At 44.7% G+C, this 26,901-nt stretch overlaps 1 protein-coding gene across 4 annotated transcripts in view; it reads left to right on the top strand.

The window, feature by feature from the left end:
- LOC107378864 (intermembrane lipid transfer protein VPS13B) overlaps positions 1-26,901 on the top strand; it is a 462,085-nt gene that overhangs the window by 282,621 nt on the left and 152,563 nt on the right. For all 4 annotated transcript variants that reach the window (XM_015949323.3, XM_015949324.3, XM_070550848.1 and 1 more), the window contains exon 32: positions 25,776-25,979. In XM_015949323.3, coding sequence (XP_015804809.3) covers positions 25,776-25,979 — 204 coding nt within the window. The remainder of the gene's footprint in view (positions 1-25,775; positions 25,980-26,901) is intronic.

Raw genomic sequence — 26,901 nt, 5'->3', positions numbered from 1 at the left:
GATGAGGGTAGGAACGTAGATCGACTGGTAAACCGAGAGCTTTGCCGACACAATATCCGCATCACTGCAGATGCAGCACCAATCCGCCCTTCGATCTCAAGCTACAGCTTTCTCTCACTCGTGAACAAGACACTGAGATACTTAAACTCCTCCACTTGAGGCAGGACCTCATCCCTGACCTGAAGAAGGCATTCTACCCTTTTCCGACCAGATTTAGAGGAGCTGATTCTCATCCCAGCTGCTTCACACTCGGCTGCGAACCACTCCAGCCGGAGATCACTTTCTGATGAAGCCAACTGGACCACATCATCTGCAAAAAGCAGAGACCTGATCCTCAGGCCATCTGAACAGATCCCCTCAACATCTTGGCTGCTCCTAGAAATCCTGTTCATAAAGGTTATGAATGGAATCGGTGGCAAAGGGCAGCCTTGGCGGAGTCCATCTCTCACCGGAAACGAGCTCGACTTACTGCCGGCAATGTGGACCAAGCTCTGACATCGGTCATACAGGGACCTAACAGCCCGTATCAGAGGGCCTGGTACCCCATACTCCTGAAGTATACCCCACAGGGCCCCCCAAGGGACGCAGTTAAATACCTTCTCCAAATCCACAAACATATGTAGATTGGTTGGGCAAATTCCCACGCACCCTCCAGGATCCCCCTAAGGCTATAGAGCTGGTCCAGTGTTCCACGGCCAGGACGAAAACCACATTGCTCCTCCTGAATCCGAGGTTCGACAATCCAACTTACCCTCCTCTCCAGAACCCCTGAATAGACCTTACCAGGAAGGCTCAGGAGTGTGATCCCCCTGTAGTTGGAACACATCCTGTGGTCCCCCTTTTTAAATAGGGGGACCGTCACCCCGGTCTGCTAATCCAATGGAGCTGCCCCTGATGTCCATGTAGTATTGCAGAGCTGCGTCAGCCAGCACAGCCCTACGACATCCAGAGCCTTAAGAAACTTCGGACGGATCTCATCAACCCCCCGCAGCCTTGCCACCAAGGAGATCATGCATGTAATTTCATCTCATGCTGCCCAGCAGTCTTCAGCTTGTGGTAGTTAGAGGACTTGTAGCTCTGTGGCTGTGGTGCCCACATCTGCTTCTACACAGATCACATCTCAAACTGCTCCACCCTGTCCCAGACACATGCAGCACTCCGTTTGCACAAGGACTAATAACTCTCTCAGTCAAACGCATTCACTTTCATATTGTCAGCTGTGTGTGAATCCAGCATCATAAACATGTCCCTGTGTACAGATGCACTAGTAGTCCTCCATGTACCCTCTCCAGACACAAGCCAACAGCCACCACTTCCCTGTCTACAAAAACACCTGGAAATGATGTCACACCACGATCTGTGGCAACGCATTCATCGCCTACCAGGAATTATTGTCACCATCATAACAGCATTCCAGTTTAGGAAGATCACACTTCTGACAGCCCACACCGTTACCTATCTCCATTTTGTGCTTCATCTAGGCTGAATCCTTCATGTGCTCTGCAGGTTTCTTATAGAAAGTCAGAAGGAAAGTCTGTAATCATGTTAACCAGTGTGTGTTTACAGTCTATAACCAACTGTGACTATAGCAAGAAATATGGCCAAGTCCCAGTAGCCGTTTGCTGCAGTTCTGTTTAAAGTCCACCGCTAATTACATCCGCTGTTATAATTAAATGACTCGTGTAAGCAGCTATGCTTTTATTGTCTACTGTTCATAAAATGGTTGCCTCACCACGTCTGAAACCAAGATTTACTGTAATGCCACCCTAGGAGACAAGATGTGAGAAGATAGAGAAGTGAAGGCTAAAATAGCAAGCGCGTGTAAACAGTGTGATTAGCTCTAGCTCACGCGTTAGCGGACACCAACACATCGTTTGTTTACCATCAGAACTAATTAGACTCCATCATAAAGCCTAAAACTGGTTATGTGATGGTGAAGGTGGATGAGTTTAGCAGCAGTTAAGACAAGTGTGTGAAAACTTAGTGCCCTTACAGATTTTACACTGACCAGAAGCTATGCCGGAGCAGCAGGCTCCCATTCTCTCTCCCTATTTATCTTCAGCTACAAGGCCGCTGTCAATTTACACAGCTGAAATCATTTTCCTGTTTTTTTTTTTCTTCCCAAGTCCATGAGCAGCAGCTCGGGGAATGTCCAGCATGCACTCAGCTCTGACTTTCTTGTGGTTGGGGCCTCTTTAAAATCTTACATCTTTTACTCCCCACTCCCAATCTTTCTTTCTCTCATCTTTTTTTTCGCCCATTGAACACACAGTTGAAAGCTGCTTGTGTGCCATGGTAGATGAGAACCAGTCAGAAAAGGTCTTTGGAGACTGAGTGAGTCACACAGATGTGTTTAAGTTTACAAAAGCACACCAAGCTGTGTTCTCAGGCAAGTCTTCACTGTTATTGTGGTCAGGTTGAGAAGTATTCCAGTGATGATAATGAACAGCAACCTGAGGGATGCTCAGGACACAGGTTACACTTGAGAGGACATGAATCACCATGGTAACAGACTATCAACTAAACCTGAGTTTGTACTGTCTCTTCCAAAAGCAGCGGTGTGACCTGCCGCATTCACTCTGAAGCAGGATTCCTTTATTCAGACACACACCCAGAGCTGATGTGCTCTTTGTCTGAAATCATCTTTTCATCAGACTTCCCTCTCATGTCCAACATCACCTCATAGCAAACCTCATGCCTGTCTCTGATGGTTGAAATATCACAAAGTGTTTTAAAAGATGCGTTTTAAACGTTCTTGTACCAAAGTTTTATATAAATCAGTAACTCATGCGACTTAGACCTGCGTTTAGTAAAAACGTAGAAATTAGTGAACTGACGAGTGAGAGGACCACCTCTAACACAGCCACTAGTATGATATCAACCAGTCAGTGTTTATTTGTATATCGCTTCACATAAATGGAATGTAAAAACATTTCAAGCGTTTAGGAACCACCTAACACCGCTCTAAAATCAGGAGCAGGACATTCAACAGAAAAGATGACGCTCCAGAGTGTTTGCAGTCCACATCTAAGCAGAGGACTGTCTGTAGTCGTGCGCATGTCTTTGGAGCGACCACCCTGTCTATTTAGATGTTGGAACACGTTGATAAAATTGACCAGATCTAGTTCCTCTACCATGTTTTTGCAGACCATGATTACCTTAAATCTAACAGGGAGCCAATGAGCCGATGCGAGAGCTGGAGTGATGCGTTGCTGCCTTTGGGTGTTGCTAAGCAGACGTGCAGCTGCGTTTTGAACTAGTTGCAGCCAGGCGAGATGTTTTTGTGGTAAACCCGTAAATAAAGCATGGCAGTAGTCTAAGTGGGACCTGATGTAGGCTTCTGCAGGTCACAGCAGCTTTAGTCAGAGCTGGAAGAAGCTAGTCCTATCAGCTTCATGCTGTTATCAAATATGACGCCCAGACTTCTCACCTGATGCTTAACACTACAAATCTGTCAGGTTTGAGTGGCTGAGCTGAAGCGTAGCGGAGATTGTTTGTGGCATAACTGTGTGACCCAGACGCGGAGTGGCTAGCGTTGGGTTAGACAGAGCATGCGGCTTTATTCTGGGAACGGCGACGCAGCGCTCGGAGAGAGCTGAGACTGAGCAGCAGTTCCGGATGGATAAGGAAGCTGACTTACTAGCAGTAGACAGCGTGGAAAGATCCCTTTCCTGGGTTGAGGGCTGGTAAGCCTGAGAACTCGATTCAATGTCTGGTAGGAACGATGACTGAGTGATGATTGAGCGTCCGTGCTTCCGTAAATAGTGTCGGCGTGATGACGTCGGCAAGCCACGTTGGTGGCGGGAATGCTGGGAAGTGTAGTTAGCAGGAGGAGTTCGTGACAAAATCCAACTATGTCACATTCGCTGTATTTGATGAGGTAAATAAAATACACTGAGTTTAGTCCTTACTAAGCTGTAAGAAGTTTTCTGGTAACCAACAAGATGTTGTTGTCTCATCGGTGCTGGACCTTACTGGCAAATAAATCTGATCATCAACATAATTAGGAGAGATAATTTATGAGATTTGTTGTGTAGGTATCTTATTTCTGCTTTTATGTATGTATGGATATTTTAATTCCCTTTCCTGTAACCTTGAGTTAAAAGGCGCCTTAAATCAAAAGTTAAAAGGCGCCTTAAATCAAAAGTATTATTATTATTATGTCCATTCATGGTTAGATCCTTTAGGTTAGTGTAATGTGTGAGAAGAAATCCTTCCTGATGTTGTTTGTGTAAAGCTTTTTCATGTTTTGGTATTTCGGTGTCAGAAGTTGAGTAACTCCTGACCTGTTGGGACTAAACAAGGACAGGCTGATCAAACTCCACCACGTGCTTCTTTTGAAAGACCATAAACTCTTTCTTAGACTTTGTTTTATATCAACGTTTAAGAGGTTCCTTTGGCCTGTTTCTGGCCTGTTCTTGTCCTTGCATCCATGTGTTGCACATGTTCCCGTATCCGAGAATCACCAGCAGCACACTTCCCGACATCCCCACACCTACACGACAAAGCTCGAGATTCCGTCACACACTCAACTAAATGATAATGATAAATGACCCGGGGTCTCATTTATCAAACATTGTGTAGAATCCTTACTAAAACCGTACTTAAGCTCAGCAAAAAAAAAAGTACTTAAGCCAAGTAGGTTTGTGATCTATCAAACATGGAGTACGCACAGCTGCACGCAATCTCCGCTTAATTAATTAGAAACCATCTAGAAAGGTTCTCAGCTGATTTTTAGTCACATCCCGCCCTCACCACGTCCACTTGCTACCATAAATAGTCAATGCAAAGTGCCTTGCGAATCTCATGCATATACATAAGCCAGCTGTTGCAGCGTTCCGCCAATAACGACCGTAGATCAAGGCAGATCAAGGAAGCTCAATTTTACAGAAGCAGAAGTTGAGGTACTTGTGGGTGAGGTGGAGAAATGAAAGGAAGTGCTTTTGCAAAACAAATAAGAGAAAATCCACGGAGTGGCACATCGTTGCTGAAGCCGTCAATGTTGTGAATTCTTCAGAGAGATCTGTGGCGAATATTGAAAAATGGTACAATCGGAATTCGATCCCCAGACTTCCGGGTGAAAGTCACGCGCTAACCAGTCAGCCAAACAGAGATCTCCCTTGTCCAAGTAGCCAGGGCACATGATCAATCGGTTCACAGTGACAGGACACACACTGTAACAGATGCATGACATTCTGTCTCAATCTGTCCCCCTGCTGATATTCTGTATTCCGTATTCTGTGCGCGCGCATGTGTGTGTGAGTGTGCGCACATGTGTGTGTGTGTGCGCGCGCACGTGTGTGTGCATGTGGGGGGCCTTGTCCTGTGTGAAAATGAAGCGGTACAAGTGATAATGCTGCAGGATTTCATAATTGTATCCTTCTCAGCAGCAGCACTGCAGATGCTCTCCATGTTCAAAATGTACGTAAGCAAGGTCCTTAGTCAACTTAAAGTTGTGCACATTTTTCCGCAAAGTTTTCTTTCATAAATACCAAAGTTTGCGTGGAAAGTTGCTTACGCAGTTTTCCGACCCTGTTTTTTGCATAAGAAAGCTTTATAAATGAGGCCCCTGCACTTGTACAGCACCTCTCAGAGTAAGGACTCCAAAGCGCTTTACACTACAGTGTATCATTCATCCATTCACACACTGATGGTGATGAGCTACAATGTAGCCACAACTGCCCTGGGGTGCACTGACGGAGAGGCTGCCGAGCACTGGTGCCACCGGTCCCTCCGACCACCACCAGCAGGCAAGGTGGGTTAAGTGTCTTGCCCAGGGACTCAGCAGAATTCTCCTACCGGAGCCAGGATTGAACCTGCAACCTTCCGATTACTGGACAACCCGCTCAACCTGTTGAGCTACTGCTGCCCAACTATTTCTTGTGTCTCGTGGGAGACAGAGTGCATCCCACCACCACAAAGTATGGTTGCTGTTTTGTTTGGATTGGTGCCTAAGCTCAGGTCTCCATAGCAACAGATGAAAAAGGCGGTGATTTGGCTACATCAGTCTTATTCTCTTCACTAGTGTGTTTAGTGCTTTTTAAATACTTTTTAATGCTTGTTTAGATTTGACTTCTTACTGTGTAGCATTTGACTTTAACGTTTTCAGGCTTTCCTTTATGGGCTGTTTTTGTTTCGGGTTTTATGAACAGAAGTGTTTTCTGTGAAGAGATGTGTGTTCCTCCGGTCTGTGACTGAGACAGTAAATATCTTAACGCATAGCTGACAGTCTGAGCCAGACACACAAGCAGCTAAAAACGGCAATGAAACCTGTAAACAAAGCCAAGGAAAAAGTCTAGAGCAGCTAAATCAACTAATGTTTATCTACCATCACAAACAGACCTGGTTCAGAAATTGAATTGAATTGAATAACTTTTATTTGATGTAGAGGGACAGTGTGCATTAATAAACATTTTACAATGTAAATGTACCCAATTATAGCCAAAAGGCTAATTTCCATTGGTAGTCCCCCTGCCGATTGGCACATAGAATAAAACAACATTTAAAGTTATAAACATTTTAAAAACAATACAAGTAAAACAACATTACATAGAGTACCCCCCCCCCCCCACACACACACACACACACATACAAAATCATTCATATTCACTCTAACAATAACACTCATACATTTGTTCTTAAAACTAGTGCTGACAAATTTTAATGTCAGTCAACAGTTTCTTTAATTTTGTTTTAAATGTGCTGTATGTGACGAGTCACTTATGTTTTGCAGAATTGTATTCCACCTCATAGGTGAAAACTGATTGTCCAAAGGAACTTTTCTTGCATGGTATCACACAATCCCCTCTAGCAGCCCCTCGAGTAACACGTGTTACAGATGATCGAAATTCTACAAGACTGCAAAGAGGAGGTGGAGCTAAGCTGTTTTTGATCTTGTACATGAGACAACAATTTTTCAAAATGGCAAGAATGCTCCAGTTTAGGAGCCTATATTTACTAAGGATTGTGCAATGATGAAAGGATCTTGGTTTTTTTATCTTGAATTTTGATAGGCTGTTTATATAAAGATTTTAACCTACTTAAAGTGGTGGAGTTTGCAGAGGCCCAAGCAGGTAAACAATAATTAATGTGAGATATTACGAGAGCCAACATGTACATTTTTGCAGCTTCTGTTGACATATGATTTCTGAGGTGCTTAAAATTTACAAGTGTGGAATTTATACATTTGGTTACTTTTTAAACATGTTGTTTAAAAGTCAAGTTACTGTCTAAAATAATACCTAGATATTTGTATTCATTTACATTTTGAATCTTCTGTCCAGAAATAACAACGTTAGGTTCTGTATAAACATTTTTTGTGTTTTAGTAAAAAACATCGCAACAGTTTTAGAGAAATTTAGTTGTAAATGACAGTTATTCAACCAGTTTGAGACATTTACCATGATCTTTTGTAAGTTGTGCAGCTGCCTCAGAATGATCATCACCTTTAACAAAAATCATGGTATCATCAGCATACATAAGCACTTCACAACCATGACACACAGATGGTAGGTCGTTCATGTAAAGACTGAATATGATTGGACCCAAGATTGAGCCCTGTGGTACACCTGTAACAAGCTCTTTAAAAGAAGATCTGTTATTTTGTATTTTGACACATTGAGTTCGAATAGTGAGATATGATTTGAACCAGCTGCACGTAAATTGTGAAAAATTTAACTGAACAAATTTAGACTGGAGGATATCATGGTTAACAGTGTCTAACGCTGTTGTATGGGGTGTAAGAGTTGATTAAAATTAAGATGATTAATTAGTTGACCAGCCACTAACTTTTCTATCATCTTGAACATAACAGGAAGAATACTTATTGGTCTATAATTTGAAACCAAAATGACAAAAGACTTTCAGATTGCCCAGATTCACTTTTACAATCAACAAGAACAGTCTTCTGTCCCGGCTCCGTGGACACGTTGGACTCTGTCCTTTATGGACAGAAGGCTCAGCCGTGAGGTGGAGGGGTGATCTCGTGGTCGTAAGTTAGGATGAGGACCAGCACCTCTCAGGGTTCAGGGCACTGAAGGAGTTCCCGGGTTGTGTTTACAGGAGAAGGAAGCAGACAGGGACTATACCTTTAGGGTTAGGGTTGATGCAGATTATCCAGTGTTGTACCTACATCTGAACTTCCTGAACTGTTTTTCTTTCCTGTTGCAGAAAGTCAAAGATTTCATTTTCTCATGTCTGCCCACTTCCCTTCCTTTGCCCCAGTCGTTGTGTGTGTTTGTTTTTTCCTTCCTGTCTAATGTTTCCTCTCTGCTGGTTAGACTGGTCCCAGTCCCATCTCACTGTGGTCAGCTAGCCTCCTCCTTATTGCTGTTGAACGGCTGCCTAGTTAAACCCACACATGTGTCCTAATAACTGGTTGTGATGGGGATCTTCCCTTCATAGATAAATACAGCCAGCCAGTGCCAGGACCCTGCCTGTTACCAATTAAATGCACCCTTCTCTCTCCTCGGCTCTTTCTGGACAGACCTTTTGGGTGGGTGGGGGGGGGGGGTGGGGGGGGGCTTCACTGACGGAAAGTAAAACGTAAATAAAAACCTTTTTTTAGACAAATACTCAAATTCCTCCAGGATGAGTCTAGTTATATGTTGATATGGAACACGGACTCAGGTGATGCGTAACTTTATAAGACTGTCGTCCGTTTTTAATCCTAACTCGACTCTTTCTTTTTTTGTCTTTGCCCCATCTTTCTTTTACTCATAAAACCCAACGTTCCCAGTAAGTGATTCATTAGATGCTTCAGTGCACACTTGCCTCATCACTCACTTTAGTCTGCTGCCAAGTGCCCCATTTCCCCATTTGTTGACACTAGTGAAAAGTGCTCCGGCTTTGCTGCTGCTGCAGAGTCGTTGCTCAGCCCACACACAGAGACGCCCAAGACCCACTCCCATGCATACTTCAGAGACTGGTCTGGTTGCAGAGCAGGTTCAGCGATAGACCGCCGTGGTTGGATGCTGTTTGCATCTCATTACACCTGACCAGCTAACCGCCGCATCAACAGACAGACATGTTTTGCTTCTTATGTGTAAAATAAAGAGGAAAATGATCAAAGACTGATCAACCCACCATTTTTTGTCTTTGCTTTTCTGTCTTTCATTTCCCATTCTTACCCGCTCAAACAGTCGTCCGTGTTCTTCTCTTAAGAGACGAGAGATAAAAGAAAGCTCAGGCTGGAGGGTCAGCCAGAGTAAACATTGGTTTTTGGTTCTTTAGCTCCAGAAAATGAAACACCTGGTGCTGGTAAACTCTACAGGCATTAATCATTTTGCCTTGACTCTCAGGATTAATACAACCTCCAACTGTTTTGAGAACATGGAAGCACACTGTCCAGAGTAAATCACACACCCCCTTTTATTAAAGTTTGCTCTTGAATTTATGTTTAGAGTGTGACAGGATAGCCGACTGGGAGTGGGTTTGGAAGGGCTTGTGACTCGACACGGTGTTGGAATAAGCATGGGACGTTCAGGATCAACCACTGAGTCCTGCTGCTGCTTCTGTTTTATTTTGTAGAAAGTTGTAAAGCCCTGTAGATCCGAGGGTCTTTGCCCTGATGAGAGTTGATGGTTGATGGTTTTCTAGTTTTTGGGTGGTAACCATTACAAGAGTCTGGGCCACTCAGTCATCAATACTGTTTGCTGTCATTTGTAAAGAAATGCCTGCTTAATAATATGAGTCAGTCCCATTTACTATAGAATTAATAATGTACCCTAAGCCTTCACATTTAAAAAGGTTTTAGTTTAGTGGACCCTTAAGTACAGCTGAGGGTCTCAGAGACCTCCTCTGTGAACATGCTGGCTTAAACGAACCGATGATCTAAAACAGCTACCAGGTGTGTGAGCCTTGTTAAAGCTGTCCACTCATTCATGTAAAGTGTTAAACAACTAGGTGGTAGTCAATAAAACATTTTATCACCACTTTTTAAAACTATCGACAAAATGAATATTGAAACGCTCTGACGTGAATCGCCAGACCACATGACCTAGCAGAAGACTTTGGGCCTGCTCGACCTGACCAGATGTGCTGGTTCGGCAGGTATGAACGGTGATAATCACGTTCAGGTCATCACTAAAATCAGTGGGTCTGTGTAGCTAGTCTGATGGTCCCTCTAGTTGCATCAGCCATAACTTTATTTCTCCTTCTGTCCCTCTGATTGTCCTTATCTGTCAGCGCTGAGCGTCAGACCACAGCACCAGATTGTTGCTGGCTGTTTCTGGTAATGAACATGAGTCTGTATACAGCATCATGTGCGCTCTGTTGTGGTGTCTGCTGACTTCTGTGTACAGCCTGTGGTTCATTCCATGCATTTCTGTGCCCTGTGTGATGTTATTCTCAGGCCTGCTGCTTTGTGAGAAGATTGCACCACAACACTTGTATTCCTCAGCCTGCAGTTTGAGGTTTTGAGGAATTAGGAGGCAGAGAACCCCAGCCTGGGCTCTGCTACACATTTTTATGGCCATTTTGTGTAAAAGACTCTGATGTAGCGTGCAAAAAAATGGAAGAGAAGAGAGAGAAGGGAGTATTTGAAGTCACCACGGAGAAATCAAACGTCTCAGCCACTACTTATTTTCCCTGTTTATTGGCACAAAGCGGTGAGGTTGTTGGAATCGCGATGTTGGTCTGTGAAATTAGGGTGTGGGCATCCATCTAAGGGAAGAAATTCTTGTTAATTTGTGTGGATCCCAATCCTATTTGAGATCCCACGTTAGGGCCGCTGAAACTGTCATGCCAAGAAAATGATCATTTTTGTAGGAAATAACTTGGTCATCTTAAAATTGTGCACAGAAAATGTAAATGTATGTTTGTTGTCACTTTTTAAATTCATATCCATTCAAGAAGTTGTTAAAGCATCTTTTTTTTCCATTGCATTATGATTGGTTGCTCTGTCCGGGGTCGGGTCGCGGTGGCAGCTGCCTCAGCAGAGGGGCCCAGACTTCCCTCTGTCCAGCCGCTGGGCCTAGCTTACACATCCAGACCAAAAGGATTTAGCTCTGCAGGTCCATCTAACCACGCTCAAATGTAGCCTCAGCTGGTCCAGTGTTCCACGGCCAGGACGAAAACCACATTGCTCCTCCTGAATCTGGATTCGACCCTCCTCTCCAGAACCCCTGAATAGACCTTACCAGGAAGGCTCAGGAGTGGGATCCCCCTGGAGTTGGAACACTTCCACCCCGGTCTGCCAATCCAGGGGAACTGCCCCTGATGCCCACGCGGTATTGCAGTTAGCCAACACAGCCCACGACATCCAGAGCCTTAAGGACCTCCTGGAGGATCTCATCCACCCCTGGGTCCAACCTTCTTAATCAGAAGGGTTTATTGCCATATGTGTGAGCAGGTTCATACCATTAGGACATTGCTGCAGTACTTGGTGCAAAAGTACGAAATAAGCACAATCACATAATAATATGGAGTAACAATAATTAGAAAAAGGACTGTAGGTACTGATCAGTCTGGTGTAAACACAACACAGGGTCAGGAGACTGAAACCAAGTAACTGGAGTGGGCAGTCCTAGGATTGTCATTCATGAGTACAACTGAGTGTCCAGACGTACAAATTACTCACAAAAACAATAACTGTGTAGTAAAGTACCACGGCATCCAATCGTGGTGCCATGTCGGTTCAATCCAAAAAAACTGTTTCTTTGGTAAATCAATATATAATCAAAATTCATCATCAGCAAAACAACTGTCACAAACTTGAATGGAAGTCGATGCTTGGTCCTCACTAAGTTAGAAAGACAGACGTGTGTGTGTGTGTGTGTGCGTGTGCGTGTGTGTGTGTGTGCGTGCGTGCGCGTGCGTGCGTGCGTGTGTGTGTAGCCAAACATCTTTCTTGTGCATTGTTATGTTTAGTTTCTCCTCTCAGCTCATGACATGTTGATGTTCTGGCATCCTGCGTGGTTGGTTTGAAGCTGTCGTACTAACACTGAGACTCTGACAGTCCAATCACGCAGCAGCAGTCAAGGCCTGGCAGGCTGCTGGGGGAATTCAGGGCCATGTCCGTGATGGGCAATGAAAGTGTCTCCACTTTCTGTCTCTGGTCTTCTGATTAACATGAGAGCAGCTCCACCTAAAGCTGTGTTTCTCAATTACGTTCCATCACGCCCCCCTAGGAAACATGCATGCACACACACACACACTCCTGCTCATCCGTTGCTCCTCACTGTAAAAGTGATTCACAAGGTGAACGACTGTGGTAGGCGTTAACTTTGAGTAAAAATTGCATAATTTCTCATTATTTCTTAATAATCTTATGTCACTTGCCCTAATTGTTTGTGTGCACCATACACATTCCTGCTAAAGTTAACCTGCATTTACTGATGTACGTGCAATAAAATGATTCAGATTCAGATCAGGGCTTAGCATGCCATTAGCTCACCATGGTTATATATTCAGTTGTTGTTTTACACTAAACAGACCCGGGTGCATCTGTTGCAGCTGTAACTTCAACAGCTCTGCTGTCATTTATTATTATGGTGGAGCTGTTGTCATTTCCAGCATTTTAAATCTGGTAAATTAGCTCCACCAAGCAGTTTCTTCACCAGCCGTGTTTTTCCTTGTTTCCGACCATCTTCAGAAGGCTTCGTCTTACTGTGTAACTTTTATCTGCCGATAGGCGGCACTTGCCAGGCCCACCTCTGCAGCCCAATCCCAACACTCACATTTGCACCCTTGCGCCCTTCATTTGTGCGTTCCTGGCCAGGGGTGCGAGTGCGTAGGGTGTCCCGATTCTCAAGTGTGGAAGTTGGCCACGCCCCCATTGCACCCTTAATCTGCACTTCAACAAGACCTCGGACAAGTGTATTACCCACAAGTCATTGCTGCAGGAGAAAAGGCTCAAGTTCCTTTTCTGAAAATATATATTTTCTGATGAAATTTGTTCATTTTAGGACGATTAGTTGATGCTCTGAATGTTTTAGACAAAACAGCAATCAAGTTACATTTATTTCAGATAATTGCTTTATTGTTTGTTTGAAAGTTGTTAAAGTCTCTTTCAGGAGTATTTCTCTTACCCGATGGCACCATCTAGTGGCTGACAAGCATATCACACAAAGAGTCTGTCGCTCTGTTTTTTTAAGATGGCGACTTCACGTTTCTGTTTATAAATGTGCTTCTGTAGCCGACAAACAGCTAAAACACGTTGTTTTACGAGTATCATTCTCATGTCATGTTGAGTTCTCACATATTTATATTTTAGAGACTTTCTCGTCGGTGAAAAGTTCATCAACTCTGCATCAGCCGAGGTATTCCTAACATTTGAAGCATGTAAGCGGTAGTCTAACGCTATTGGTTAGTTCTGGTCGGTGCTCAGTTTCCTATTGCACGGGGCTCTGCGGGGCAGGGGGCATGCGTAGCAAAAAAATTAAAGCCATATTGCTTACATTTTATCACAGTACATGATGAGATATCACTTTTACGGATTTCAGAAAACCATACATAATATCTGAAAGTAGAAAACTCTGGACAGCTGAGCTGTTATGAAAGTCTAGTATCAATTATAAATAATAACTTACTGCCCATGCCTATTGGGGGGGCTCTGCTGTTCCAGGAACTAGCAGAATGCCACATCAGAATGGAACCAAACACGACAGGATCTGGAGTCTTACTTCCTGATATGTGGACATCTCTCCCCTGATTGGCTAACAGCAACACGACTCTACCACTGTTGATGGTTTATCTCCACCAGTAACACAAGCCTGGAGAAGTTCTGCTTTGTGGTGGAGTTGCTTATGCTAAGGGTTAGCTCCTACTAGCAGAGACGTTCTCTGCTGTTTCCTCACAGTGTCTCATTATAATTAGACATAATCATTAAGTCATGGTTTTTCAGTGAACCACACCTTTAATAACAGTGTAATGCAACTGGGTTTTTGTATCTTTGGAGGCTGTAGTCAAAGTGTTGGCTTAGAGTTCGACAGTTAGCTATCAGACTGTGGACGATAAAGAGGTTTCAGCTTAAGAAACAAGGAATGTTCCAACATTTCAAATGTCCGTGTGTGAAGCCACAAGCTGTTCTGTGGCTCTGGGAAGCCTGTGAGAATCCAGTGGCATAATTGCCTAATGCTTGTGTAACTAGAGGCACATTACCAACCAGGAGGCCCGACCAGACCTAAAGGAACCCCCGTCTGGCTCTCCCCCATGTGTTTCCATTTTTACACCTTACATCTCAATGCCAAAAAGCTTATTTCATCTATATTATTTGGTCTAATGTGCTTAATCAATGCTGCTACTTTTATCAGAATATGCCTCTTGCTATGCTAAACCCACTTTTCTGTTATTGGATCAAGATTAGTCAGGTTTACAACCGTGTGTGTGTGTGTGTGTGTGTGTGTGTGTGTGTGTGTGTGTGTGTGTGTCAGCTGCAGGTCTCAGGTTAAATGTGAAGCCGTAGTGTAGACAACTCTACTGTGGTGGTCCGCTTTCTTCTCTCTATAACTCATCACGCACGCACACACACACACACACTGGTATTCATATGTGTGTGTGTGGATCTCCATTGACTACCACTCATTTTAGTGACTCCACTATGCCTAACCCTAATAAACCATGATAGATAATAAGTACAGCTTAGCAACATCATCAGCTGTATGCTCGGCATTCATGTGACGTTGCTTTGGACGGATGAATTAGCGCTTACTCTGTGGAGATTATATCTGTTCACACGTCTAATTCACCTGAAAGGGTCGCTAGAGCACATACAGGTGAACGTATCAGTATCTTCTGGTCTTTGTGGCACAAAGTTCTTCCCTAAACATGTTGATTCATCTCTGATTACAAAAACATTCATTTCTCCTGCCTTCCCCACCATCTTCTGACTCTTTTTATCTACAAAACATCCAGTTTTTACCCAACTCTCTTTCCTCCACATGTGGTCTCTGTGGACTGATCTCTATTCTCCACGCAGGATGTTGTTGAACATTTTCCTCATTTGCTCACTTCTGTTTCTCTCGTGCCTCCTTATTTGGGCTTCTTGTCTCTCTCTCTGGTCAGCCGCTCACACAAGGCTGTGCAGCATTTCCTGCCACCAGGGTTACAGGAAAGAGGCAGCACTCAGCTCTGTTTGATGTGCCATCTCCTCTAATTCTTTACACCTGGAGTGTATTCAGGACAGATTTCTTTTGAACAGAAGCACTTCTGTTCCCTGGTTTTCTCCATCATCTCTCACTCAGATCCTGTGCTTGGTTGCCTGCGTTGCCTTGTATAGTTCTTGGGGGGGTCTAATAAAATAAAGGTCCAGTCCAGTTGTAGCTAAACATAAAGACTCCTGAAGTCTGATCTTCCTGCAAGTTATTTCCTATTTTTGTTCCTTTTTCCTGTCTGGTGGGCCTTTTGGTCTTTGTTCTTGCTTTCAGCCCTTGCAGATGTTTAGACCTCAGCACAGTGGTCGAGAGCTTCAGTATTCTGCACTCTGAATGCTATATTTTTGTGGCACTGTCTGGTTAGAGTTGTGGTTTCTCAGGAGCCACGTACTCCTTGCTGTTTAAATGTTTACCAAAACCTGATTGGCAACATGGGAAAGAAGAAAAAAAGGCAACACGTAGGAATATGCTAACAGTGGGCTCCTTACATGCTCCTCAGTGTATTTACATTACAAAATTAGCCTCCCCACAGCTGTTTGATGAAAATAATCTTCATGTTACAGGCAAATACTCTCCTGTTTGGTTTCTGGTGTGTTGTGATATGAAACAAACACCAAGGATAGTGTGTCTGTCCAACTAGGTTCAACAAAAAGACACTTGTGTGTTTTCTGCCTTTACACGCCTAAAGTCTCTGGCTTTCCCTTCCTTCATGTCAGCACCACAACTGATAGTCCTCAGTTCAAACTGAGCTTGTTTAAATGTTTTTACAGGCCTAAACTTGTTGTTGCATGGAAGACTAATAAAAAATGATAAATACTCGATTAAAATGTCAAAAGGAATTATAGGTGTTCAAATAAATCTAGACTTGGTCATCTATGGTTGCAGGTTAGAAAGCATCTCGTCCAGAGAGACTTTCAGATTTACGGTGGAAAAGTTCGTCAGGTTGTTTTAAAGCAGAAGACACTAAACCTCTTCAGCTTCGTCCCCACCCAGCTTCTCCTTTAGGTCACGCTGGCTGCAAAGCACTTTAACCACAGCTCTCTCTCCTGCTTTTGGCTTTGGCTTACTAGCCATCCTTACTAGCTGGTAGAGCAGTCTGCTGCTCAATACCAGCTGGTAGAGCGGCCTGCTGTGTTATACCAGCTGGTAGAGCAGCCTGCTGCTCTATCCCTGCTGGTAGGGCGGCCTGCTGCTTTATCCCAGCTGGTAAAGCAGCCTGCTGCTCTGTCCCTGCTGGTAGAGCGGTCTGCTGCTCTATCCCTGCTGGTAGAGCGGCCTGCTGTTCTGTCCCAGCTGGTAGAGCAGCACAGCCTGCTGCTCTATCCCTGCTGGTAGAGCGGCCTGTTGCTCTATACCAGCTGGTAGAGCGGCCTGCAGAGTAATCCCAGATAGTAGAGTGGTCTGCTGCTCTATCCCAGCTGGTAGAGCGGCCTGCTGTGTTATCCCAGCTGGTAGAGCGGTCTGCTGCTCTATCCCTGCTGGTAGAGCGGCCTGCTGCTCTGTCCCAGCTGGTAGAGCAGCCTGCTGCTCTATCCCTGCTGGTAGAGCGTCCTGCTACTCTATACCAGCTGTCTGACTAGCTGACGTTTTTGCAGGCTCTGCTGTATGCAGCCACTCTGTACTTTGCTGTTCTTGAAGACGGCTCCATTTCCATTTTCTTTGCTAATGTTTTAAAGGAAACCCACACCTTGTTTCTGTTCTTTCTAAAACCAACTCACTCCAGTAAAAGTGGGAAAGCACAGGGCTCTGTTCCTCACTCAGAGAGGTTAGCGGGCGGGGAAACCTCATGTATAGGAATGTCACTTTGTGTAAATAGACTTGGAGCTTTGGACGAGTCTGAGATCTGCTTCAGAGGTCTAAACATTGGCTCTGTAGTCATTCACAGGAGGAAGCATTAGCTGGTAGAGCAAGCATGTGTGCCCCAGATTATTGTATTTATTTTATGCTGTTTTTCCTTGCTGACATGAAAGTTTTTGGACACTATCTCATGAGAAAGCATCTGTAGTTGTGCAGAGCTGGCCAAAGTAAGGCCCCGCCTCTCTGGGAGGCCTGTGACTTACACAGAAGTTTTTGATTCTCATTATGTGGCGGCTTCCAGCAGCAAGCTGTTGTATTCTGTTTCATTCTGCCTTTTGTTTGTTGGAAACTTTTTTGACTTTGAACAAAATGTTGTTTAAGAGTAAAAAAAACCAACAGGGCTCTACTGTTGTAGCTATCTGATTACATGTTTGTTCAGACTGCTTAACCTGCAGCCTGCACCAACCTCATCAAACATGGCCTTCATTCCCTTCACTTTGTTTAGGAACGTTTTTATTCCCTGGAATGAGCTGTGATATGTAATCTCGTGGCTTTAAACATTTGTCAAAATTCAATAATTGCTGTAAACAAAGTGTAATCACGTTCAAAGAGCTGTGCCAAAGGCCCACAGCTCCAGAGCTACAAATGAGTTTCTTTTTTTAAACATACATGCTACATCCTCGTGTTTACACGTGTAAAGCACTGATGCACTTCTCTGTTGGGCTGAAGCACAGCAGCTCTTCGTGCTGCAGAGTCTATAAAATAAACCAGATTTTAAAGCTCTATGAAGCAGGCTTATTGTAGGAGCACGAGTTGGGCCATTCATGTTCAGGAGTGGACCACAGCAGGTCCTGCCAAGTCTGCTACCATCAGGACATGGGATGATATTTTACAGAGAAAATATTTTAAAATATATATCCATCCCACCCTCTGCGGGTGGTCTCCTCCTTCCAAGCTCAGGTCCTCCACCAGAGGTCTGGGAGCTTGAGGGTTCTGCAGTATGTCAGCTGCTCCTAGATCTGCTCTTTTCTGGACTGAGATGTCTGATGTTGTTCCTGGGATCTGCTTTAGCCACTCCTCCAGTCTGGGGGTTACTGCCCTTAGTGTCCCAATGACCACAGGCACCACCGATGTCTTCACCCTCCGGGCTTTCTCAAGTTCTTCTCTGAGGCCCTGGTACTTCTCTAGTCTCTAGTGTTCCTTTTGCCTGATGTTGCATCATTTGGTATCGCCACACCAACCACAACAGCTGTCCTCTGTTTGTCCACCACCACAATGTCCAGTTGGTTCTCCATCATCATGTTGTCAGTCTGGATCTGGAAGTCCCACAGGAGCTTGGCTTTCTCGTTCTCAACCACCTTAGGTGGTGTTACCCACTTAGACCGTGGGACTTCCAGTCCATACTCTACAGATGTTTCTACACGATGCCAGCCTCTTGGTTGTGGCGTTTCCCTGCCAGCATCTTACACCCTGCAGTTGTGTGGTGGAATGTCTCAGGGTTCTACACCTTGGGCCTAGTCTGGTGTGGTAGATCTTGGCCTATAGGTATGTGTGTGTTTGTGTGCGTGCATGCGTGTGTGTGTGTGTGTGTGTGTGTGTGTGTGTGTGTGTGTGTGTGTGTGTGTGTGTGTGTGTGTGTGTGTGTGTGTTGTGCGTGCGTGCGTGCGTGTGTGGATGTGCAATGCTGTTGGCTAATGCTAGCTCATCACAGTACGGGGAAAGACCGTCCCTTTTATGTTTTTTTGAAGGAATATAGATAATTCCTGAAATGGGGAAAACTCCAGATCACTGCTTTAAACAAATGTCTAAAGACTCAGGACAAGCTTTAATTCTGAATTAAAATTTGTGTTTTGCTCCAGTTTGAATGTGTATCCAGGCCTGTTCTATTTTAACAATTAAAAACCTAGGCCAGATCCTAGCTCTGCTGCTGTCAGTTAGGAATAATCTGTTCCATGCAAGTGTTAAGCCATCAATTAAAGATAAGGGCTCTAAAATTAAAATGGCAGTGGGATTACATCATCGTAAAATTGCTTGGTGGGGACACAAATCTGGATTTAATCAGTGGTCTGAGGAATCCAGCGAGGCATTTCCTTCACACCTCCACATCAGGGACCCGCTGCTGGAACTCTCTGACATGTTTTATGAAAGCAATGTTACGTCGGCTTTTAGAGCGGGGAAGAAGCACATCAGATCTGGTTCTGTTAACAGGAGGAGAGGTTTCACAAGCGTTTGGCTGGTTTTATGAGAAAAATGGTAGCTTTTACCACAGTGAAGCACACAGATGACTCACCAGCATCTTCTTATGGTGCGCAGACAAACCTGTCAGCGATTCTCACCAGCAGCTAGAACTTAATTTGTTCCCAAATGACGATCCAAGATACCTTTTTCCAGTAGATCCGTAGCAGATGTACCTACTGTAAGAAGGAATCCAGTTAGTCGATGCCCCCAGAAAATCCCTGTTACCAGGAATGTTTCACAGACTGTGTGTGTGTGTGTGTGTGTGTGTGCGTGTGTGTGTGTGTGTGTGTGTGTGTGTGTGTGTGTGTGTGTGTGTGTGTGTGTGTGTGTGTGTGTGTGTGTGTGTGTGTGTGTGTGTGTGCGTGCGTGCGTGCGTGCGTGCGTGCGTGTGTGTGTGTAACGCAGAACAGAATTAGTGTGGATGAGAACATCTGTGCATTTCAATAAAAGGGCTGTTAGCCTGGGCAATCTGCAGAGCTCCTCTGGTCTAAATTGACCTCAGCATGGTGATGGATGTTCAGCCAGAGTGTGTGAAATATAGTACACTATGTATTTTACATCTTTAACCCCCAGAGACCCACGGTTGTAATATTACAACATCAGATTTTAGTCTACAAAAATAAACCTTCCCCATTTTTTTTCTTTTTAAAACCACATTTACATTGCTAATAGGCCCTATTGTTCAGTTCTGCAACACTATTGGCTGTTAAAATGTGTAAATAGGCCCGTTTATCTGGCCTGTTAGAACAACATGTGAAAGGTTAAAAAAAGATTTTGCAATTGTTTTCTAAATTTGGGTCTCTGGGGGTTAAAGGCACGCTGGGTAACTTTCATATTTCTAAATCATCTTCTTGAGCTGAAATGAGCCCTCGGCTCCTCTTGAGCAGGCTACCCTGCTTCAGCCGCTCCAGACCAGAAGTGTCACAAAGTCACGCATTATGGCGATCCATGTTTACACCTCAGGACAGATGAGCTATACCTGGTTAGCACTTATGTAACGTGTTTATCATTGTGGAGCCTCAGAAGAAACAGAGAAAACATTTATCTGATGAAGCTAAAAAGATAAAATAACATCCGACCACAACTGGAGTCCAACAAGAGTCAGCATCAGGACTTTTCTGTCTCACGAGAGCTCGCACACGAATAAGGATTCAGATCGGCGGCAGACCTAAAGTGAAAATGTGCAGCTTTGGGTTGCTTTTAGCTCCCCCTAGAGTCCATTTGAACTCACCGTCGTAACATCAAAACTGAAACTCTCCAGCTAAAGAAACCAACAAGCTGCCTTAAACTTGCTCTGATTGGCTCATTGGTGGGTCTGTCATGCCGACAGAAGCAGACTAGCAAATAGCATGACTCGGCTGAGAAGAAAGGTGTGTCTGTAGACACGCCCAGAAATAATGGCACAGGTGATCGAACGCAAATACGATCTCTGAGCTTTGGTAGTTCGTCATCACTTTATAATCCTTAACGATCTTTTATGGTCGGATCGCACGGCCCTACTCTAAAAATCTTTGAATTTGATCGTTTGCAAGCAGCATTTAGTTGGATTACTCTGCTCACCTCACATGGACTCACACTGGCTACATAAACAAAGGAAGTAGAAAAACACATTAGTCCTTATGTTTTAAACAGGTAAAGGATTGAAAACATCAGACTGGCAAGTGTAGCTACAAAAGAGGAAGAACGTTACTGCTGAGACCAGGAGGCGGACCTGCATGGTTGCCCAGCACCCTAACCACCAGACTACCAAGTCTGTTGCATGATGCCAGTCGCCTGAGCCACAAGTCCTGAGCTGGTCAGGGGAGAAGACCAGAGACTAGCTTTCAGGAGAGGAGCAGGAAGGTGGAGTGATGTACAACTTATAAATTAGGCTGTTTCTGCAATTTCTAAATAAATTTCTAAATTTGCAAATGAAAAAGGAAAATTTGTGAATGCTGCCAAAAACAGGTTTGGTCATATTCTTTATGGCAAACAACAACATTACATAGATTTTCCGTGATATGGCCCCTCTGATGATGAACCGCTCCTGTAGAAACCGGTGAAGGCTGAGGAGACGCGTCAGTAACATAACGCCTGAGCACATCGGCTGTGAAGCGCCGCGAAGCAGATCGCTCACCAAGTTTACGCACTGCCCATCGCTCCTCTGCTCACATCAGGCGAGAAATTTCTGCTCACTCCTACTGTTTCCCAAACGCCCCCACCCCACTCCCGTGCCCTTGTGTGTGTGTGTCTCCATTCAATTTCACCTCTGTAGTCTGTTGAGATGCACAAAATTATCACATTTCTCAATCGCAGTGTTTTATTTTGTTAAACTTACCGGCCTACCTCTTCTGTTTGGGTTTGACTTTCTGCCAGAATTGACGCAAGTCACCCACAGCTCGCAAAAAAATGTGAGCTCACGTCAAAACAATCGCTGCACGCCGTGGTGGCGCTTCACAGCTGATGTGACCGAAAGCGTAGGTCAACACGGGCGGCGATTAGAAGCGCTGGTCGTTCCACGGCGCTTTGCGGCACCTCCTCGCGCTTCCGTGTCTGGCGTGTTCCGGGCGTTAAGGTGTTAAAAACAGGAGCGCACAGCGAAGGGAAGGGCACAGTTTGTTTTATGTGAGTGGATTAAAACTGACACTGGGGGGTGTTAAAGCACTCCATACTTCTTGGTGTGCCTTAAATGTGAAAACGCCTTTCAGAAACGCTCCCATGACATCGCTGTAGCTAATGAAAGTTTGTGATGGCAGGAGGTCAGAATGCACACGCCAAATGATCTTCACACGACTTCTCACAGCATCTTCTGATGCGGTTCAGATGACGTGGATGCATTTTATTGGCTATACCGTTGTCTTGGTCAGGTCATCATGGAGAGCGTGTCTTCATGTTGAACGTGGAACCATGTTTAGAAGAGAATTGCTGCTCTGACATGTAAACTTCACTGGAGATAAATGACTCCTGTAATTAAGATATGTTGAAATCAAAGACTTTTGTTGTACACCATGTCCTTTAAACAGCTAAGTATCACATAGCGCTGTCAGGAGAGTGGTATGAGCTCAGGCTAATCCCTGCTTTGCCTGTGTTGTATATAGAAGTAATAGTTTACTCTTAAAACCTTGTGTAAATATGATATAATTGGTCAAGTATGAGTGTCTTTAAAGTGCAATCAGCCTAATGAATAGCAGGCTTCTGTTGGGAGCTGCAGTGGAGATGAGTAATGCTGCTGGGCTGAGAGAGAAGGGCTGTTTAAGCTTTGCCATGGGAATTTGTAAGCACATCAAAAGCACCCATTGGTGTTTGTTGTGCCAGTAAAAGAAAAAAAAAACAGATTAAATTCTTGCTTTTGGCAAACGGCATCTAAGAATACTTTATGTGACAAATCTTGTTGTGTTTTCTCTTGTGAGTGAGACCTCTGAGCAGCAAAGGCATGAAAGTCCCACAGATCCTGCTGACTGTGCAAGTTCTCCCCACACCAAGATCTGCTCAGCTTTAAACCAGAGCCTTAATTACTGGAATTGGTGGATGCTAATTAACAGCATTTGGACCTGACTGGAGTCGTAAATCCCTAGCTCAGGAGGGCAATCGGGGGCAGACTGCTATAGGTGAAGGGTGCTTAACTCACCAAGTAATTGTACGTTTCATGGATCATAATGCTTATGAATTCCCCCTGGGCACTCACGCATTCCCAGTTGGGCTCAATGTTAAGCCACTGGGAGTTATGGCAGGCTGATGGAGCGCTGATGTCACCACCAAGGAACAGCTCTGTGCTAATGGTGTTTAGCTAATAACGTTTGGAGCCACAGAGAAAGAATATCACAACCTCACGGGATTTTTGCAGTCATGCTTGAGTGCTGCTGTTTACACTGGTCTCACAGAAACATGTGTCCTCTTGGACGCCGTTGTCTGGTGAGACACAGCTTCAGCCTGAATGCCTCCACACACAGTTTTTGTTTTAGCGTTCCTTCAGGGTCAGGGTTAGGGAGTTCATCTAAAGTCCACACGGCACACCTGGAATTTGGAGCATCGTTCCTGGTGATCCTGCTGGACGTCAGGATGTAAGTTCCACCTGGGGGGCGGGGCTTCTCACACACACACACACACACACACACACACACACACACAGTGAGCAGATCCAGAAGCCAGGGTCTTTGTGTCACCCGGTGCTTCCTGCCCTGCAGGATGGGGATCGGGTAAAAGGTGGCAGACCCACTAAGAATGTGCCCCAGCAGGTCTTTAGCCTTCAGCATGGTCCAGAGGTCCCACACGCCTACCCCTGGGCCCTGCGCCTTAACCAGATCCCACTGCGGTTTGTTTTACAACCTTGAACCGCAGTTGGCCTTCAGATGCTCAGCACGGTAATCAGCCTCCCCCAGTGTTCCTGTGCTTCGTTGTTCACTTGGCTCTGTTTAATAAAACACTGTTTATCAGTATTATTATTATTGTTGTTGTTTTTGTTGTTGTTGTTGTTGTTGTTGTTGTTGTTGTTGTTGTTGTTGTTGTTGTTGTTATTATTATTATTATTATTATTATTATTGTTTTTCATCCCAGGGCTGGGTTTGAGTTCTGCTGTCTTTAGCTCTTTGTCTTGTTCCTACAAGCTCCATGGCAACCAGCAGCTGTCTGTGTGTGTGTGTGTGTGTGTGTGTGTGTGTGTGTGTGTGTGCGTGCGTGCGTGCGTGCGTGCGTGCGTGTGTGTGTGTGTGCGTGCGCCGGCTGATGCTTTTAATGAATTAATCGGCCGTTTGAGTGTTTTCTGTTCAGAGCCGTTAGAATAAACCATTTTTTTTTATCTGGGCTGGAATCGGGTGGAGGGTCTGAGTTTGGGTCATTGCTGGATCTCAGCCCTCATCCTATTTGAGCTCTGATGCTAAACTCACCCACTGGCCTTTCAGACTGGGGTCTGAACTGTGTCAGATGAGGGATAAATTTGTGAAATTAGGTGCAGAACATTCTTATTTCTGAGCTTTTCATCGGTGTTTATAAATAGCAGAATTTTGTCATGAAAACTAATGCTTCTGTGGTCCTTTCCCTCCAGTAAAATATGGCTGGCCCGTGAACAAGACAGAGTTCTTGTAATGTGGAAACAGAATACATGTTTCATGCTCTCCATACCCGCTGCCACCCCCAGCCCTCCTCATCTGCGTTAGTCTTTGTTTTCACTGATCGTGGCTGCCCAGCAGAAGTGTGTCCCCAACCTGCCTCTCTGCATGAGCTTGGTCCGTCCTTGTCTTGAAGACATTCTCTGATTCCTCCTGACCATGCAGTGTGGTCTTCACATGGCCAATCAAATAAGTTGAGCCAGCCAGTGTTTTCTCCCCACATGTACAACAAGAAAATCTGGCTTCAATTATTATTTCACCCCAAGGGGGACTTCCAGAGTTCCTCCCCTTCTCATTTGTCAGAAATGAAGCTCTCTAGTTTCCTGCGATTTGCTGAAAAATGTCTTTTGATATTAAATCACAGCTGCCGTATGGCCAAGACGAATGTTTATCATATTTGTTTATGTCACTGGAGATGACCCTGCTGCTCAGCAATGCAGAGAGCTGGCTTTAGACTCCATGTTATGCTGATTATGAGAGAGCATCTCCTAAATAAGCTGCTGTTAAGAGAGCGCACATGAGGTAACTGTGGTTTGTGTCACGTGAAGAATGCAGGCTCGGGTGGAGGAGGGTGATGGAGGTAGTCCTGCTAATGAATCTAGACTGACACATCCCACCCAAAGCTCACTCAGCTCTTCGATGGATTTCTATTATCCTGTTGATAAATGTGGTTCCAAAAGCTGATTAAGGATCTGTTTCACTTGTTTGTGTGTCAACAAACCCAGCTAAATCCCGTTATGCTCGTTGTTCCTGTGCTCGCTGCCTATTGTCATAACATGGTGCTCTGGCGGAGGCCTTCTCAGTGTGGCGAGAAAGGGAAACGCTATCTGAAAATTGCCGTTGACATTGCTGAAACAAATACAACTACTCATGCAGCTGCTACATCTGTAGCCGTTTTAAGCCTTTCATGCACACCGCTGAATTCACCAGCACAAATAAACATATCATAACGAACCCTGATGTCATATGCAGATGTTGAATTGTGATTACTCTTTTTGCCTCATAAATTCATCAGAATCCTGAGATGACATCATATGTTCTTGGCACCGAGGGGCCGCTACTTGCTCCTTTGACACAGCGCTGCCTGATCCTGACGTATCTCTACATCTCCTCTGCCCGTGTCGGTTGGTGTACACTGTAAAAACCTCGTGTTTTCTACACAGAAATGGAAACAAAGGGCAGTCCAGCCAGGCTTTAAGCACCGTTATTGCCAACGATGAGATGGCCCGAAGCAGGACTTCTGATTTCACCAGAGGCGTGTGTGGTGTTCACCCACCAGAGGCTTTGACTTCATCGTAAATCCTGCTGAAAGAAGCGTGTGCTGCTAAAGAGAGGCTGAGCTGTAGGCAGCACCTGTGTCTTAACTGGTGCTGGTTCTACAGCCGGGCCCACTCCGACTAAAACCTTCCCACAGTTTCCATCACTGGTGCACATCTGTCCAACATTTGAAGTAGAACTAAAACTAAACCGTTTTTCTTGTATATGAACTTGGAGCACAGCTAAACCAACTGAAAGTTGGGTTAATCTGTAAAGAATCTCTCTCTCCCTTTCTCTCTCTCTGCAGACATGCACTGAACCTTGGCGTTCTGCAAGACCCGGGCTCTGAGGTGGAGGATCGCCAGTATCAGGTTGACCTTCAGTCCATCGACATTGGGACTGCTCAGTGGGAGCAACTGAAGCCAGAAAAGGAGGGAGTCAAAGGAGGCGCATCAGCAGAAAGTGAGAGGAGTTCCCAGAATCCAGCCCTGGAGTGGAACATGGCTAGCAGGTCAGCAGGTCAAATCCGTGTTTCAGTGGTGCAGCTGTTGGAGACGAGCAGCATTCACGAGGAAGTCTTTAAAGTGTCTCAAAACCTTTACGGGGTTTTGAGTTTCCTCATGTTGGTCACAAGGCCTCTCCACCATGTAGCTTTCCCTAAGATTTGAACCAGAAACCTGCTTTCGAAATAGTCTCCGTGTGTTCAGGGTTCTGGAACCCCGAATGAAGCTCGTGTTCTTCAGGTCTCTGGAAACATCGTCAGACATCCCATAATAAAGACTGAAGCATCGGGTTTCATCCTTCAGACTTCTGTCTTAACGGGATCACAACAAAAGGTCTCAGGAAAACTTTCGTCAGACAAAACCCGGTCACAGTGGTTACAGTGGGGCAAAAAAGTATTTAGTCAGCCACCGATTGTGCAAGTTCTCCCACTTAAAATGATGACAGAGGTCAGTAATTTACATCATAGGTACACTTCAACTGTGAGAGACAGAATGTGAAAAAAAGCCATGAATTCACATGGCAGGATTTTTAAAGAATTTATTTGTAAATCAGGGTGGAAAATAAGTATTTGGTCACTTCAAACAAGGAAAATCTCTGGCTCTCACAGACCTGTAACGTCTTCTTTAAGAAGCTTTTCTGTCCTCCACTCGTTACCTGTATTAATGGCACCTGTTTGAACACATTATCTGTATAAAATACACCTGTCCACAGCCTCAAACAGTCAGACTCTAAACTCCACTATGGCCAAGACCAAAGAGCTTTCGAAGGACACCAGGAAAAGAATTGTAGACCTGCACCAGACTGGGAAGAGTGAATCTACAAGAGGCAAGCAGCTTGGTGTGAAAAAATCAACTGTGGGAGCAATTATCAGAAAATGGAAGACATACAAGACCACTGATAATCTCCCTCGATCTGGGGCTCCAGGCAAG

This window comes from Nothobranchius furzeri, chromosome 5 (assembly GCF_043380555.1).
Source record: "Nothobranchius furzeri strain GRZ-AD chromosome 5, NfurGRZ-RIMD1, whole genome shotgun sequence".
NCBI classification, from domain to species: Eukaryota; Metazoa; Chordata; class Actinopteri; order Cyprinodontiformes; family Nothobranchiidae; genus Nothobranchius; species Nothobranchius furzeri.
The sequence above is the reverse complement of the archived record's forward strand: the minus strand, read 5'-3'. Positions and strand labels throughout refer to the sequence as shown.